The 18,180-nt window shown below is 37.9% G+C and overlaps 1 protein-coding gene across 2 annotated transcripts in view; it reads right to left on the bottom strand.

Moving 5' to 3' along the window:
• The window catches only part of PCNX2 (pecanex 2), a 164,137-nt gene that overhangs the window by 118,856 nt on the left and 27,101 nt on the right, over positions 1-18,180 (bottom strand). For both annotated transcript variants that reach the window (XM_064509246.1, XM_064509245.1), the window contains exons 9-12: positions 5,792-5,927; positions 2,141-2,283; positions 568-721; positions 441-473 (exon numbers count right to left, since the gene is read on the bottom strand). In XM_064509246.1, coding sequence (XP_064365316.1) covers positions 441-473; positions 568-721; positions 2,141-2,283; positions 5,792-5,927 — 466 coding nt within the window. The remainder of the gene's footprint in view (positions 1-440; positions 474-567; positions 722-2,140; positions 2,284-5,791; positions 5,928-18,180) is intronic.

Below are 18,180 nucleotides of genomic sequence, written 5' to 3'. Positions count from 1 at the left end.
ATTAAAGTACACATCAGCAATACCAGATTAAAAAAGAAAAAAATATCAATTTCAAAAAAAGATTTAAAGTCCCAACAGACCAATGACTGAGGCGTTAATCTGGAACTTCTGCTGTTTTCAGTCACTAACTGTTGCTAACAGAAAACAAAGAAAAAGCTGGTCTGATGCCACAAGATTGAATTTCAGCTAACTAGTCCAGGTGCATTTGTTTTTACTGTACCTTTTAGCTTAAAGAAAAAACACTTTTCTAATAGCAGTGATAAATTCAAATAACCTAAAATTAATTAAATGTAGCACAAAGTCTCAAAATCACAGGCTTGTTTTCATAAACCACCTGGAACAGAAACTACCTATATCTGTGTTTCACTGAACAGTCAACTGTTTCACAGCACAGGAATGATAATAAGGCAGAAAAACGTGCTCTGCTGGCTGAGACTTACGTGTATTGGTGAAGCAGGATCAGGCTGAACACTCTAAAAACAAAACAGGAAAAAGTTTGCTTACAGGATTTTGCCTTCACAGAAATTAGAAGAGAATTCATCAATTGGATATGAACTTGTTTCCTACCTTTAGGAGGGAATACTGGCAACTAGCCATGACGAGACAAAACAGCAGAACCCAAATGTCTTTACAAAAGCCTTGATTCAGAGTCAGGAATCCAAGAAATGAAACAAGAACTACTAGAAAAACAGCCAATACATTCTCCTTTATATTCTCTGTCCTATGTGAATAAAATAAAAGCATTTTAAGAAGAGGAAAAATATTTATATATTTGTTCAAGCAAGCCAGGCCCATTTGCGGGTAGTAAAAACTGTCAGTGCTGGAAAGATCAGAATTTACTGGATTTGAGGTTTTGCTCCCAAAACTACATCTCCATGCAGAATAGTACTTCACCTCTGCACCAAAGACCTTAGCCATTGTGAAAGCTAAAATGTATAGACAAAAGGCATAGTCTCTGCTGCCTTTCAGTACATTTCAGCATCCTCCAATCTCACTTCTCAGATAGAGTACCACAGTGGAGCTGATTTGAATATATGCAAGCATATATGTATCAGACTTTTTAATACGGAAATAAGGCATTCTTTTAATGAAAACTATTGTAGAGAAAAATATAATAGATGACCAAATAAACTGACAGTTTATACCCCTGTAGTCTTTAAAATATACATCTGACAACAAAGAATTGGATGAAAGTCGAAATTTGTCATCTTATGCTTCATTCGTTTTATCTGCTCCATTAGAACAGGGAAGCTGAGGAAAAAAACAGTGTTAATATTCAGGCCATAACAAAAGAGTTTATCAGTAGGTATTTTCCATGCAACTGAAACCCACAGATAAGACACCATAGATAAAGTATCTGCTACAGACCTAAGCTCCCTGACTATATAGCCCGATTTCTGCAGCACATAAAAGCTGTCTTCTGAAATTATTGCTGTGGAGCCTATATTAACATACATGGCATAACACCCACTCAAAAGCAGGGATCAACCTGCAGACATGCCAGCCAGCAGTCATTAGGTCTGCAGGTTAACATGTGTGAGGTTGCTCATAGTCCAGCAGAGCACAAGGTGGGGTCTAACAGCAAAGCGCACTGTCAAAAGAGTTGACGCCAAGTAAGACTGAGAGACTAGGAAAAGGAGAGATACTGAGAAAAAACCATTTCTCTGAACAAATAAAACTGAACTGAGGGAGCAGCTGAAAGATTCCCTCCGGAACTCCCTCCTGAATTCCTTCCTTTAAAATTTTTTAAAAGACTGAAGTACTTGGCTGACAATTCCCTGGAACCCTTCCCTCTTTTTGCACTTCGGTATTTTTGCACAAAACACTGATTTTTCTCATTAGAATGCTCAGAAGCAGTAAATCCAACACCTGACAGTCAAATTTAAGGACTATTCCACAGGCCTGTTGCCCTCATGAATCAAAGTATCTGCTTGAAGATGAAGGTTAGTGAACAACAAAAAACAAGTCTGAAGAAAAACATTTTCTTCTAGCTAAGCAGAAGTTAAACTTACTTAACCTGAATATGAGACAGTAACATGACTATCATTCTTTGCTGCTCTAGTGGTCTGCATTGTTAGTTCTGTGGACATGTAGAGCCACATATTGTACTACCACATAGAACTGCATGAAGAAAGCTTACCGGTCCAGCAACGCCAACAAGGTAAGCCGATCATACCAGACTTTAATCCATTTGCCAGGAAATACAATAAATTTGTAAAACTGCCTGTTCAATTTCCGTTGTGCTGAAGAACATGAAGAATCCTCAAGGTCCTGACTGGGTTGCTTTAAAAACAAACAAACCAGAAACACACAAAACACTCTTTCACACTGACATATGGCTGCCTGCAAAATAGGCAAGTTACATTAAGTTTCAGATTCTTTTTTTCCTAGAAGAGATACTGGAAGCATAGTTATTTTCTTCATTTAAATTATATTTTTAAAAAAGAAGTATCATACCAGCCTAATTTCTTGCAGATGGATGGGAGCTGCACCAATTGTGGAGCTCAAGAGTGATAATATGCTTTAAATACAAACATAGATATTAAATATTCATTAAACACATTATTCCTCTTTTACTCCCAATCTACTTCTTGTCTACAGATTTTTTTGTTGCTTTGTTTTTTTATGGTTGTTTTGGGGGGGGTTTGGTTGTTGTGGGAGGTTTTTGGCTGCTGGGTTGTTTTTTTTTAAGGACTTTTCCATGCAGCAGACTAATTACAGTGCAACACAAAACCACATGATAGGACAAATCTTTGTTTTTAACCCAGAATTCAAGCAGGCTTTAAGGTCTAGAGACGTGACTTATCAACTCTCCTCACAGAATGCAGCTTTGCTTATCTTTCCTGAGATGGTTCTAATGAGACATCAGGTGTGTATCCTCGAGAACAGCGAGAGTGAAAAGAAAATTACAAACACAAACAGTGTAAACATCACTAGTGTAAGATTCTCTAATCTTACCCACATAATCATAAACCCTGCCTTTTGAATACAGCTTTTGTCAGATTCTAAGTGCCTTTTCTTCTTTCCTACATTCCTATGGCATTTCAGATCTTTTCCAACTCTACACCTGCATTGCTTCATCAACAGTTCTGGGGAGGGAGGCTTACCTATAGACCCATCAGCCAGTCTGCAAAGCTGGACAACAACAAAAACCCTCTGCAAAGTAGCAATTTCCTTCCAACGTAAACCAATAAGTGATTCTATGAAAAAACCTGCTGCTGATTTTTCTTTCAAAAAGAATTTGATTGAGATTTCTAACCAGTGTAAAGCCTAGTAGTTTTTTGATCTTTTCAGCCTTAAAGATAACTAATCAACATAACATAACAGGCATACTTATTATAGAACTCCAGGCAGTGCTTATATTAGACTTGTGTGAGATTAACTTTCTAAGTAAGGGAGTTAATCGGTTTTGATTTTTTGCGCTCTAGGTGACCCTGCTTGAGCAGGGGGCTTGGACTAGATGCTCTCCAGAAGTCCATTCCAACCTCAACCATTCTGTGATTCTATCCTACAGACATTCAATATTTCTAGTCTCTTACGTTAAATCACTTTTCTGAATCAACTATTGGTTGTCTCCCTTCTCATTCTAATCTCAGGAATGCCTTCTGCACTCCCATGTGAAATAATTTATCACTTTCCTGAATTGTATCTGTAAGCAAAACACAGATATTTAAAGGACGTGTCCACCTGACCAAGGTAACTAACTGTCTTTCTCTCAGATTGCTGGAACAATTACTATTCTTTGCTTTTCAGGAAAACAAATTTTACACATAATTGACATATCATGGCCCCATGTGTTACTGCTGAGCCACAGGAACAGACTTGTTGATATTCTCAGTTTGTTAGCAAACACAGCGTAAAACATGTAAGCTTAAGCTTCACGGAAAGACATTCAGGTTTACACATTTTATTTCATGCCTCCAATTGACTAAAGGTGCAGCTGATATTAGCAAAGGACAGTAACTCACCTGTCTTTCTGAGCTTTCAGATGTGCAAGAGAATGACAGCCTGTTAGCCATTCTTTCATTTATTAACAATTCCAAGTAATATAAAAGCCTTGAGACAGATTGCAATCTCTGTCACAGAGATTTTAAAACCTTAGAGTAATTCAGATATTCCCAATTTAATATTTCTATTATCACTTTAAAAAAATCATTATGTTTCTTAAAAAAGAAGTATGTATTTTTTAATATTATATTTGCTAATACTGGCACAGTTCTGTTTCTCTTGGGTTGTCCATGCCAACAGAAGGTACTACAAAAGTCAGTTCAACTTCAGTCATTAGCTCCATTCTTCTAATTTAGATTGCTCATTGAAAGCAAATAATAATAAAAAAAATATGGTGGCAGAGAGTCCACTAAAAACATCTAAAGATCTGATTGCTTGGAACTCAGAACAGTTTAACATGTATTTAACTGAGTAGGTAAGTGAACACATTGGCTCCTGAGGAACTGTAAAATACTGATAAAGTCAAATACATAAAGCTTGCAGTACTTGGGCTGGACTACATTTTTCTGCTACATGTTTGGGAAACTTTCTGACTAGCCCTAAGCAAGTCACTAAGTCTAACTGTGCCTCCTATCACAAAAATGGTTATAAAAGCTTCGCTTCATAAATTTATATGGTGTCAAGAGGCAGCCTGAAATCCTAGCTTCACTAAAATCAATGACAAAACTTTTCCTGAATTGCACAGTCTCAGGATTTCACATTTAAAAAAAATTCAGAAACCAGGAAGTCCTTAAATTACTACCTGGCCTTATTACAAAATTATTAGGTGGTCTTGAGCAATACGCTTCACTTTTTAATGGTGCAGTTTTCCTAGAAGCCAAAGAAGAGTGATAATTGTTCTCTAATTTACAAGTATTTTACAAGATTAAACATATCTGGAAAACATCTGAGCCTTTAGACAGAAGTCTTTGTCCAAATCTGAAATATACATATTCATAATAAATAGGCACAATTATCTGATTTATAACTTAAAACAGTTCCTTTATACACTTTGCTTTTAGCTTGTAGTTCCTGTTTAAAATCTAAGGTGAAGGATAATTAACTGGCATTTTAAGGTTATACATAAATATCAAGCTAGAACTCTCTCTGGAAGAAAAGAGAAGGTTAAAGTTATTATGAAAGGAACTGCAAAAGCAGACCACAGCCTTACGTCATTGGTCATAGACCCCAAACACTATAAAGTTCAAATATATCCACATATTACCATACAAACTAAAGTCCGAGGTCCTTTTTTCTTTTGCTGACTGCACTGAGCGAGGTGGCTCTGACATTCCACAACAGACATCCAGAAGATGACCAAACATCTGGTCACCCGATTCAGAAAGGTCATATCAGATGTGAGTTTTTAAGATAGTAATGAATCTGAGAAGCAAGCATGTCATACTATCAAAATCTGGAAATGTGTCTAAAATCCTAACAGCTGTGCCCTCTTTCTTTCAAAGCAAATAAGACTGAAGATAGAAGATTGACTCTTTAGGTGACTGAGTCTTTAGTACAGACTACAGGTCTGCATTTTGCAGAGGAATTTCTCACTCACACGGCCAGACCTCCTCCTTATTCTGTGAAATGGCCCTTCAAACCAGTGACATCACTCCTCTGAAACACTACTCAGTGTCAGTAGAAAGGCAACTGAATTGCATCAGAGTAAAACAAATCTTCCCAAACAAGTAGTACTGAGTATAAACACACACAAAACCAACAGAAATGTCTCAGCAACAAGTCTGTAGCCTTTTTTTATAATGAAATTTATCAAAATGCTAGAAACTGAAATATTACAATGTACCCGTGGGTTTTCTGAAAGGGTCCTTCGTGCCACCATCAGTAAGAGCTGCTGCTGAAGCGCGCTTGCTGCTTGATCACCAGAAGATGGTTCTTGGCTCTCTGAAGTGGTAGTACTAGAAGAACTGAACTGTATTTCACTGTGTAGAGGAGGAGAAAAGAATGAGACAGTTTTAAGAAGCAGCACTTTCCTAGTATTTCTGAAACATTACCAGAGAAGGACTAGTTGTCTCACAGGACATGGAGCCTTCCACCTTCTTACCTGAAACCTACCCCAGGCCCCTAAAGCAGTTACCACTCGAATTTAGATACATGGTCTACAACATTAACCACAGAGAAACAGACACCTCTGTATCATGATTTTTCTCATCTTGGGATGAATACCCAAGATAAGTCGCACGTCAGAAGTGTATTTTCTGTCCATTGGCTACAAACGGAGTCTACACTCCCTCTTGTTTACCTTCCCCCATAATTCAGGTCAAAAGCTGCATGTCCATGTCCACGGTACAGAAGTACAGGTAGCTACTGCAGATGTCCTGAACCAGCCTTAAAACAAGCTCATTTATATACCAAAACTAGTTAGGCCTCAGCTGCACTGAACTTAGTTGAGTATTAATTTATCCTACTGAGAATTTAGGCTATACAGAGCTTCTTTCTGCTCTAGCAAGATGCCTACAATACGTGAGCTAAATGACTTAAGGCTAGCTGAGACATAACTACATCATACCCTGGTATTGAGCATAAACTTACCTTGGGAGGCCCCTAAGCAAAATGCTAGCCTCCCTCCCCCACTCCATGTTTACTGCTTTATGCTGCAGATACAGCATTGAAATAGTTTGTTACAGGAAATGTGCGGTAGCAGCAGCAATACCTGTTGAGCTGCAGAAATGGTATGCCACTATGATATGACTGACTGGCTCTCAGCAAGAACTACATTGAAATGTAATAATTGCTACTTGGGGGAAAGGTCTATTTTGAATACTTCCTGCTTATTCTGTTCCAATGGGGTTTACAAATCAGGCTCCCTGCTCTGAGTTCATTACTCCCTTGCCTTTGGGTGCCTGCCTTGGGCTTTTACTTTAGTATCCAAGCTCCTCACAGTCTTCAGTGCTTTTACCTCGTGCAAGGTAGGCAATATCTATTGTTTCTATTTTCCATAAAGAAAAGATAAGCAGGAAGAAACTAAAGTGATTTGCCTACAATCCTCCAGGAAGTCTGCGGTAGAGCAAAGAATAAAACTCACTCCTTGCATAGTCTACACTTGCCCCCAAGCCACCTTATTAATTTTAGTAAACGTAACCTTCCTTGCCTTTGGGGGCCAGCTCCTAAAGCCTGTCGTATAACCCTTGTTAAGTTCAACAAAACAAGGGTTACAAGGCTGTCCTGCACATAACTTGCTGGTCACTTAAGCTATAATGGCTAGGGCTGTGCTGGGATAAGGTTCAGTGTTTGGTTTACTTAGAAGCAGGGCTAAGCTGTCACAGCCAGAGCTTGAAATGGATTTTATTTTTTCCTTCTTCCTTTCCCCTCTCTCTCTCTCTCCCTCCCTTTCGCCCCTCCAGGACTTTCTAGCTCTGCCTGGACCAACATGGACCACCAGCAGCCCCGAGATGTCCCCATAGGAGCCACCCTGCCTTCAGTCTCTGAGCCAGGTAGTTTAGTTATTTCAAGGCCTCCATTGCTTTCAGCCCTGGATCCCAGACCTCATATTTACCATCTGCCACTTCAGCAGAGCTACCAACTGAGCAGAAATAGGAGAGCCTCATGTTCCAGGCCCTGATGGCTTCCCCAGCACTCCCCACTTCTCCCGCTACAGGCAGAAGCACAGTCTGCTCCACACAGTCAGGACAGCTGTCATGTTCCCTTTGGACAATAGTGGGAAACAGGGACTTGGCCCCACGTGACCCAGCTGATGCCTCAACCATGAGGCAGACCTCTGCAAGATGATATATCTGCTTTGCAAGTCTTGTATAGCACCTTGTCAGCAGTCAATCACAAAACAGTAGAGAAGCGATGGGACTGATCCAAGATCCTGTATCTTAACCAACAGATTCATACAGGCAGAAGGGACAGGAAGCCTAGAGGAATGTCTCTAAGGAGGAAAGTTCCCCAAAATGCCCAACCACAGATAAGGACTACAGAAGACAGCCAGGTCTTTTTCTTGTTTTGAAGAGCCCTACTGAAGAACAACCTCATCCAGCTTGAAAGGCAATGGATTTTTTGTTTGTTTCCTTAGGATGAGCTGTCCCATTCCTTTTCTTTGTAGGTGCCTGGTGGGAGTCTGGTGAAGAGGCTCTACAGGGGTGGCAATGAGATTCTCTGTTGTCGGCAGGCAAAATGCATATCTAGCCAAGAATATCCAGGAACACTACTTTGAGGACTCCTGCCTAACATGCAACTCAATAAAACAGTGGAGGATTACAATAGTAGCTGCTCAGTATAAGCCTCCAAAAGAAGAGTTAATTTTCAGTGACCTTCTGCCTCTTCAGTTATCTTTCTACCAAAGCCAAGTGCAGTTAAGAGTATTTCTAAATTGGACCATCCTTTTTATCCCATGTTTACCAAGAACAGAACTGGCAGAATGATGGATAGATATGTCAAGATATTCCCCTGGTACTCTGCTGTAATAGTTCTCAGAAATCAAAATCATTTGGCTCATAAGACTTCTTCCAAGAATAAACTTTGAGATCAAATCATCTCCCACCAGACTTCAAGATAACTGAAAAGCCAAGAGAGCCCACGGTCTTTTTTTTTTTCTTTCAGCAGCAAAATTCATAGCTCAACCTATCAGCAATTGGCAGAAGAGGCTATAAGCAGCTGGGACACTAACTGTGGGAAAAAGTCAGAAGCTTCAGAGGCCTAACAAGGCACTTAGGATGCAGGAGTTAGGAAGGCAGTTAGGAAAGGAGCAATTCCAAAATCAGAGGCCTTCATCTCACCTTCATCCCTCTGCACTACTTCTTACTCCTTTCTTACTTTCTGTTCCCCTCAGTCCTCATCTCCTAGTTTTTCTCCTACGTGCCCCTACTGTTCACACAACCTCCTTCTCACATTGACCTATTACCTCCCTGATGCTGAACAACATAAGCAGATACTTAGATGCTGTATATCTCATCTGATGATATCATTACCATACTGACAACAAACATCAATAAGATATGTGACAGTGGTGTTTGTGTTTTTGTAAACCTATAAACTAGATTCCACAAATTTATTACAATATGTAAGTAGGAGCAAGCACCCTCTAATCGTAAAATCATTATAACAAAACTGATCACAGTATAACGTGGAATCTTACTGAATGGAAAATCTGTTCATTTACAGAATCACATTAATGTTACCAAGATCTACTATAGTAAACTGCATCGCTAATGTAAGCAAAGGTATAATTGAATTAAATATTGAATAATAAATTATTAACTAAAAATATATTTGATAAGCATACAACCTATCTAGACGAAAAGCAAAAGGTATATAGCACCCTCTGATAACTGGTTATAAAGTTAAGAATTTTTTTCTGGCTCATAATCTAGTTTTGTAAGAACACTGAGTAAACATAAGCTAGTTGAGCAATCCTACAACAGTGACAATATTTTATTACAACCACGCAGCACAGGAAAAACCTTCCTTCTGACTCTCTTATTATTCTTTGGCAGTATGTCTTATACTGCTGACAATTTGGCCCAAACCATTCCAATATAACCCAGCCTAAGCCATCCCCTTTGTTAGGGATTAGCTAGCTGGAGTCTGAAAACCTCTTGAGATAAAGTCATTAGAGAAGCACTCCACACAATTACAAGGAATTCCCTAGTTAATAAAGTTCTTTTGTAGGGCTTGGCTAAATTTCATTTTAACCTGTGTAGAGAAGGTTAAATTAGGATGGGTAACCTTCTAACAAATGTCACAACAGTCACAATAACAAATAATCTGCTAGAAAACATGTTCCCTTGTGCTCAAAACTAGAAAGATCCTAGTAGACTGCTTCAGGCAGCAGTGTCTGGGTCACTACAAAGCATAACAATACATAACAAATCTCTACAGCTATACTATAGGTGAAAACTGTATGTAATAGTCACTAAAAGCATCACCGCCATAAGTCAATGCAGCAATGGCTGTGACATTGGAAGAAATGCCAGACTGAAGTTTAAAGGTGGGAGGCTCCCTGTGTATCTAATGAACAATCACTTCTGAGTTAATGGCCTGAGGTGCACTCAAAATACCTTATTGAACTGAGGACTGAGTAAGCAAGTTGTACAAGAGCTAACAACACACTAACAACATAATGGGAATTCCAAATTCTCTCACTTTTGTGTCCTTTCAGAACAGTCAGATGCAGTACTTACATAAGTACTTGAACTGACATTAAAAGTATGGGATCAATAGCTGCCCATGGTTCCCTGAATGTACCTCCATTACTTCATCTGCTACTGATGTCTTCCTGTCACCAATGCAGAAGTCTTTACTCCTTCTCACGTAACAGTTCCCCTGCCATTTCATGTCTCCATGATTTTTACACCTCATCACACAGACCTCTTGCTACGTATCTACTCACCACTCTTTAGTTCTCCACAACCACCAGCATTAATCTGACTGCAGTATTATATAACTCCAGACTGAGATTAAATCCACTAGTTTTCTTTTTAAACAGCTGATGATTTACAGTTACCAACTGCAGCATTAAACAACAAGACTTGCTTATAAATTAAAAAGCAACTTAAAATATACAAGAAAATTGAAATACACAAAAGTCAGCACCACTGATGATTACATACCAAACTGATCATAGCAAACATCAAAAATCTGTGAAGAGGAGGCAGTCTTCACTGTTTTTCTGTAAGTACATTAATAGTTTCAAAAAGAATATTACCCATTCAGAATGCATATTTTAACTTTACTTAATGGTTCCTATTGAGAGGAGCTCAAGCTAGAGATGAATTCTCTCTTAAATCTAATTTACATTTTGCTACTCACGCAACAGGATTTGGGGACATTTATGACTTTTCTTTTACCTAGAAATATATTATTATAAATATAAATTAAATGATCTTTTAAGCAGATAATTTGCTTTTCAACTGCAGGAAAGCAGAAGCATTTCCAATAAAAATAGTCTGAATCGGGTTCTTTCATCTTAAAATCATCTGCTGCCATTGCAACCTACAAAATCAGTTCTGAAAATATTTAAATTGGTCTTCAGTACCAAAAAAATATTTGACAAAATTCCCCATTTTTGGTTCAATGGTGGTCCCACCTCTGCAGGCTGCTGTATACTGTGGCTCTATAAGGACACCTTGACCCAAGCTCACAGCCAAGCACTTCCATTTGACAAAGAAAAAGAATGGCAAATATTCAGTATCTTAGAGTGATTTTTAGTATCTTAGATTCAGTATCTTAGAGTAATAATTCCTGGCTGTGGATATTCCTGGCTGCATAACAGGAAGCTTTGGAAAACATGCAGGAAGCTCCACTGATTATTGAGCTTTTTTATTTTTGTCAGGGAGAATTTCATTTTTCTTTGTAACTCTGCAATATTTGGGACATGAAATGTGTCCTTGAGCCATATCACTGCTCCTCACATCCCATTTTCTAGGACATCAGTTAAAAAGCGGCAAGGTCTGTTAACAATGGTGGGAAATACAGGCCCCAACTGAGCCCTTCAGCTACTGAACAATGGCAAAACACACACCACACTCCAAAAGTTGTTACATACTTCAGAAGAAGAGGAACTGAGAGGAGAGAGGCACAAAGTCCTCATACTAATAAGGTTAAATGCCGAAATTTACAGAATGGGATAGCTGGATATACTGATTTGTTGGCATACTAGACAGAAAAGAGGAGCAGATCACTGTTAAAGTTTTGCAATGGATTTCAAAATAAGCTTCAGTCATTAAAGTAGATACATATATGGAAAGAAAAGCCCTGCAAAGCATGCTATCAATAGTGTTGCAGGTAATACGAAGGGAGAAAGGTATGCACGTCTTCTTAGGCATTTCAAGAATGGCATTCACATAGTTACTTCTTACTTGTCTGTACCCTTGCTTCTCTGTACTTAGAATTTTTATTTTGATAACAAGCATCTAAATTGACAAAATATATAGGCCTATTACATTTCAGAGCAAAGACAAAAGTACTAACAACTTTAAAAACAGAACATAATAGCTAATAAACAAGATGGTGCATTTTGAGAAGATGCAGCTTTACTCGAATTAATGTATTAACAACACCCACTGTGCCATTACCCCCAGGGAGTCTTCGAAAACATTCTCTTTAGTTCTCCATATGAAAGCATGGGGGAAGGAAGAGAAGCAAGTCCCAAAAGCAAAGGCCTACAGAAGCTTTTATTCCTGAACAGAATTTTGCTGCCATCATGTGGCAGCATGGCCTCCTTTAATTTCCCAGACTGTTGAAAACACCCACTTCCCCACCCTGTAGTGAAAATGAGGCTAGAAAAGCTAGAAATCCAGGAAAGGATTTTAACTGGTCAGCTAACAAAAGTGTTCCTTCTTGCATATACAAAGCCAACAAGAAAACGTTACTGAGTTTGTAAAGAGTACTTTTAACAAAAATCAGTGGCTTTGCTTGAATCCAGACAGAGGTGTTTTCAGTGTGTGCACACACAGACACACTTACATGTGCATGCAGCATTGTATTTCAGGTGAACAGCTCATCTTAAATCACTGAATCCCAAAATGAACTACATAGCATTTGTTGCACCTATGTTAAAATTTCCTCTGTTGCGGAACGGTACAACCTATCAAGCAGCCATAAGAATTTTACTTTAAAACTAAGAGTCAGCAGCCTATTACTAGAGCCAGAGATGGTCTGTTACTTTGGTCACTTTGCCGAGAAATACAAAGATGTTTTAGTGATGTGGTATTTTCTCATTTTAAAACAGCATTTTGAAAGGCCAAAAAAGAAGAATTTTCCAGTGATGAACATACTAAAGTATTAATGTATTTATACAGGAGACATTCAGTATTGCTAAGGCATTCAGATAGATGCCTTCATATAGCATAAGGCACTCAAGGCAGCTTACCCATGGATTTGAATGTAAATCAAATAAGTTAACTCACTGAGCTGAAGTTGTTCTCTTTGCCCAGGGGCAGAAACACTAGCACTCTGCAGCATTTAAAAGCTATGCTGGCAGGTAGTTTAAATTACTTTTTGGTACTTGCTACTCACTATTTTGCTGCAATTAGCTCTTTTTAGCCTATGGCCCTGCTGTTGCTGAAAAAAACCTACCTTGAAAACAAACAGACAAAACAAATTAAGCAGAAGATTTTTTTCATAACAGAGTTCTCTATCTGTACTGGAAGACATTTTAAATCAAACTATAACAAGGCTTCTTAGAAGCCTGGCTGTAGTGTCAGGGCTCCATCTAACAAAGAGAAGAGTTTAAAGCTCCAATTGCTCTAACAAAACATACATAGTGCAATATGAATGCGTAAATTGTACCATTATGTGTGATCAAACATACACAATAATATATTAAAACATAGAAATTTATGTATATAATTTTATCTAGGCAACTTTATTGTGTATTATTACATAAATTTAAAAATTGATACATTACTAAGAAAGTAGAAGACTCAAACCAGAACACTTCCTCAAGATATGCAAGAAACTACAATAGACTCCAAGTGAAAACCCAGATGTCACTTAAGCAGGAAAGAGAATCTTGTGGATAAGATACAAAGAAGCTATTTTCCTCAGGGGTGGGTAAGTCAAATCATTTTCTCTGCTCCAGTTCTCAAATATTTCAGTTGCATGCCATACCTACTTTTCTCCATCTTGTCTTACCTATTTATCTTAAACTCCAGTTTCTTCTATTTATATACAACACAGAAGTCATGTGATGCAACTTATGGCTACTACTGACTGCTGCCAGACAAATAGTGATACATTGCAACAAAAGGTCCACCACTTAAACCTACACATACATTTGAATGAATCAAGCGCTTTTGCATCAAAGTTGCATCGTGACTGGTAAAAATTTGGATTGTTCCAAAAAGACACCAGCTCTATCACCTTAAAATCAAAGCATGTGTATAATGATGCCATCTTGCACAGACTTGGGAGTTCTCAAAATTGTTTCCTTCACAGGAGTTTAATACAGGAGAGAAGGAAATAGGCTAAGGAATACAAGCAATATTCTTGTAAATCACATTCTCTAAAACCAAGACTATTTCCTGAAGAAAATATATACAGTATAGGCAAATGCCTACAAAGCTTGTGCAGGCACAATTTCAGTTGACTTTAGAAGATCTAATACCTGATTTGACAGAATTGGCTTGTCCTCAAAAAGTAGCCTTCAGCTTTTTTCAACTTAAGAAAAAAACTCCGCAAAAAGCTTTCTGCCTTGGAGCAATACACATCTCAGCTTTTCAACTGCACAGAAAGCATTCCTGGGTTGATATGGACAGAACGACATAAGGATCTTGTGTGTGGACCACCTTCTGTATTTTTGGAAGTGCAGTTAACCATAGCGCATACACATATATACACACCAAGAAAAGCTGTGCTTTCAACGGAAACAAATACAAGGATGCATAGAGAGATGCTCACACACCCATAAGTATCCAGCATGACCCTATGCTGGCATGCTTTTCAAGGATGTTTAATTACCTGTTCTCATTTCAAATCTGAGTACCCATGGACATGTCAGAGATGGATTGCAATATATCTAAGCAAAAATAGCATGGGAAAAATGCAGTACAGTTTTCTGCAAATTAATCCAGCCCTTATCAAAACTAAATTCATTCACATTAGCTGTCAAAATGCTATGCTGAAATAAAAACCATGGGGATAGATCATCAGTAAAAATTACAAAGGAAAGCATTTGAGTTTTATAGTGCCATCATTTTATAGTGCCTGGAAACTGCTTCAGGCTGTTACAGTACTATGGAAATTTTGAATAGCTCAGTTTTGATATGGGAATATTTACAAAATTATTTGAAATGACAAAGCAGAAAGAACAAGTAATTTGAGTACATAATCTTTAGACTGCTTCCATGATTATCATGCAAATCTAGCCAGTTATTTAACAAAATTATATTTTGATACTGGATTCTGTGTTTAAGGCTTCTCCAAGCACTATTCCTTTCATTACTAAGCATACAATTTTACACAGTAAAAATTGGAATATGTTTTTGGTAGGAGCAGAATTATATACAAACTATCAAAATAGTAAACTGTATTATAATAGTGACCTAAAGTTTATTGTAAATTTACATTTTGTTGTCTTTTGCAATGTAGAAGAAAGCAGATACGGAAACGGTTCTGAATTCCATCACTGAATTCTGAAATGACCACCCCACTCATTGAATATTTGATCACTGGTTTTCAATGATCAATTTTTGTACGCTATAGATTCAGGCAGTATATCATTTTAGCACTTGTTACTTGGGAAAATAAACTGCGATAGTATTTCAATGCACTGAGGAAAGCTGTGTTACTGTGAGGTAAAAAATATTGACACTTCTATTTCTTTTACATTAGAGGTGGCCTGACAAACAAAAATATGAAGTTTTGTTTAAACTTTCTTGTTTCAATTCCTCAATATGCAAAGAAAGCACACTTAGAAAGGCAGTGAAGCATGTCTAAAAATATATTAGCTTGATACAGCAAGTATACACAGAACACACGATTGCTGTAGAATTTACACATTGACATTGATATATACCTTACGGCCCTATTAACATCTCTTCTGAGGACAGATCATAAAACTGATGCAAAAATCATTAATTCATTAATCATTAATTAATTACAATTACTGTAATTTTAGAGGTTTAAGCTTTCATTGATATTTACAAGCCACTTTTCATGTAATGCCTAGATAATATGATAGTTCACATTTCTCTCTTTGACTGCTTATTATAACTGATTCAGTTATTTAATTACATGAGACATTCAAAGTAATTAAAGAAATTCCTGGGAAACATCTGCTTTCTGCCACAGGGTGGCAGACAGAAAAGGTGTCACTGATACTTCCTTATTTGTAAGATATTTCACAACACCAGCATGTTCTAATGACCCCTGAAAACATACATAACTGTAACATTGCTCTAACTTCTACATTCTTTCACTTCATATTTTAAAAAATGTGTTACTGTTAATGACTGAGAGTTTTACTTTGTATCACTCATCCAATAGGAAGAAATTTAACTGGAATTTGTAACTGTGCTATACAGGTAAGATAGGTAAGATTGTAAACCTAGCGACCTTTTGGTCAAAAGACAAAATAACCAACCAACAAGGAGGTTGATGCTTATGCCAAGCACCAGTTTTACACAAACGTGGCTCTCTCATCCTTTTCTCCCGCTCCAGAAGGCAACCACATACAAAAAACACACAGCGTACAAACACTAAGGTTTTACTCTAAGAGAGAGAAAGATTGGTAAAGATCATAGTGCAATGGGGTAGAAGAGGTTTTTTTGTGTGATGGGAAAGCTGTTTCAAATTTCCAGCTCCAAAATAGATTCAAATGGTATTTCTTCAACGAGTTTCTAATGTAATGCATGCGCTCAGAATACAGACTACGTTTTCTATCTCGCCAAAGCCTGTTGCGAAGCGATTTATGGGGAGAGGTGAGGTTGGCTAGGTAATGGAAGCACCAGGTTTAGAGTCAATTAGCTCAGCAGGGAATCCATTCCACTGTGAGTCCTGGCAAGAGGTGTTGCTGGCAAGATAACAAACAAAAGTGGGGTCAGGGTGATGACATGGCCTATAACTGGGGAATTGATGAGCTACCTGCCAATGTTTAAATAACTTACCACCAAACTTGATATCAAGAATCACCTGCCAAAGTGAGGGTTAAGATGGAAAAGGAAATACCTTGTTTGATGATTGTTACAATTTAAGGTCCCCATTTAAATTTAACTTAAGTTTTAATGTATTAAAAGAGCTGAACTGCTTTGGTTACTAGAAACATAGAGACACTTTGAAACAATTCTAATTCTCAAGAAGTCTTGGCAGAACTGAGGGATAATTTTAGAAATGATTAATAAGATAGTATTTTACTACCTTCAAGACATTCTCATTTTTCCAGGATAAGGAACACAGGTACAGGCAGTATCTCTGATTAGGCCAACTACTGTAGCTGGAATACAAAGACAAACAACAGAACTTAAAAAAAAAAAAAAAAAAAAAAAAAAAAATCTGGTGGAAATATGTTTGGAGTAGAGCCAATAAGAGGAAACAACAGCTGATACTTGAATCCAGCCAATCCCCTCAAAAAATAGAGTTTCCAGTCTCAAGAAGTCTCTGAATGAAGAAGAGCACAAATTCTTTCAAACTTCGACACCTCCTGCTTTCCCTGGCACATTTTAATGCATTCTTATTCTCTCAGATTGTTCACCTAGCCTTTACAAAGAGCGAGCAGCAAGCACACAACAGTAAAGACAAAAAAATCACAACACAGCATCACCTCTGTGACACAGTGACATTGCTAAGACTCTGGCATTATTTCTGAGAAGTAGATTTACAGAAGCCATGCCAAAAAAATTAGATTACTGTTTATAGGCCATAGAAATACTACTGTAGTTTCAGTTCCTAATACTTTGCTGTGAAATGCCAGACTGGTTAAGACTTAACTACTGCAGCAGACAATAGTAAAATTCAATAGACAGGAACAGTGAATTATAATTTGAATTTAAGGTTGTTAATCATTAATCTGCCTCAAGGCTTTCTTTAAGGGCTGCTTTTAAGTAATATTTAAATACTTCATAGATTTAAATACTTTCTCCAGTTTCATCCGACTTAGTTAAAAAGTATTTACCTTTGGCCAGTTCATAAGCCACTTGGGTTATTCTTGACAAATGAGGCAGGGTTCATACCCACCCCAAATTCCTTCCTCCTTCACAAATTGCACTGTTACCCAGAACTGCCACAGCTCCAAGCATGTCAGCACCTCTGATCTGCGGCTTCTCACATGGAAAACACTCCCAAAGGGGCCTCTTGCCATCACCTGGCCTGGGCCAAAATCCCATGATTTTTCTATCCACAGACAAGCACCTCCAAATACAGCCCATGCGCATCCATAGAACTACTCCACTGGCTCAACTCAGTTTGACATTTTCCCTTTGGGAGCAAGCTTCATCTTAATACTATAAACAAAGCTTGACTGGTTAAAAGTGTTGTAAAAGCTTATACACTTATTAATGCAGATCTATGTTACCTATTGTCCTCCACAGACTTCACTTTTCCTAGCTTCTGAAATTTGGGCTCGCTTTAGCTCAAAACTCTACCCCTCTCATCAAAGAGGATGCCACCTCTTATTTCCAGGCATTTTTCCCCTGCATCCTTTGAACTCATGCGATATAATTCAGATGGGTCATCAGTGGGTGCAGACACCACAGAGTGTTGGTTTCTGCACTGTCTCAAGTATCTACGAAGAAG

Source organism: Dromaius novaehollandiae, chromosome 3 (genome assembly GCF_036370855.1).
Source record: "Dromaius novaehollandiae isolate bDroNov1 chromosome 3, bDroNov1.hap1, whole genome shotgun sequence".
NCBI lineage: Eukaryota > Metazoa > Chordata > Aves > Casuariiformes > Dromaiidae > Dromaius > Dromaius novaehollandiae.
This window is presented reverse-complemented; position numbering and strand designations above follow the sequence as displayed.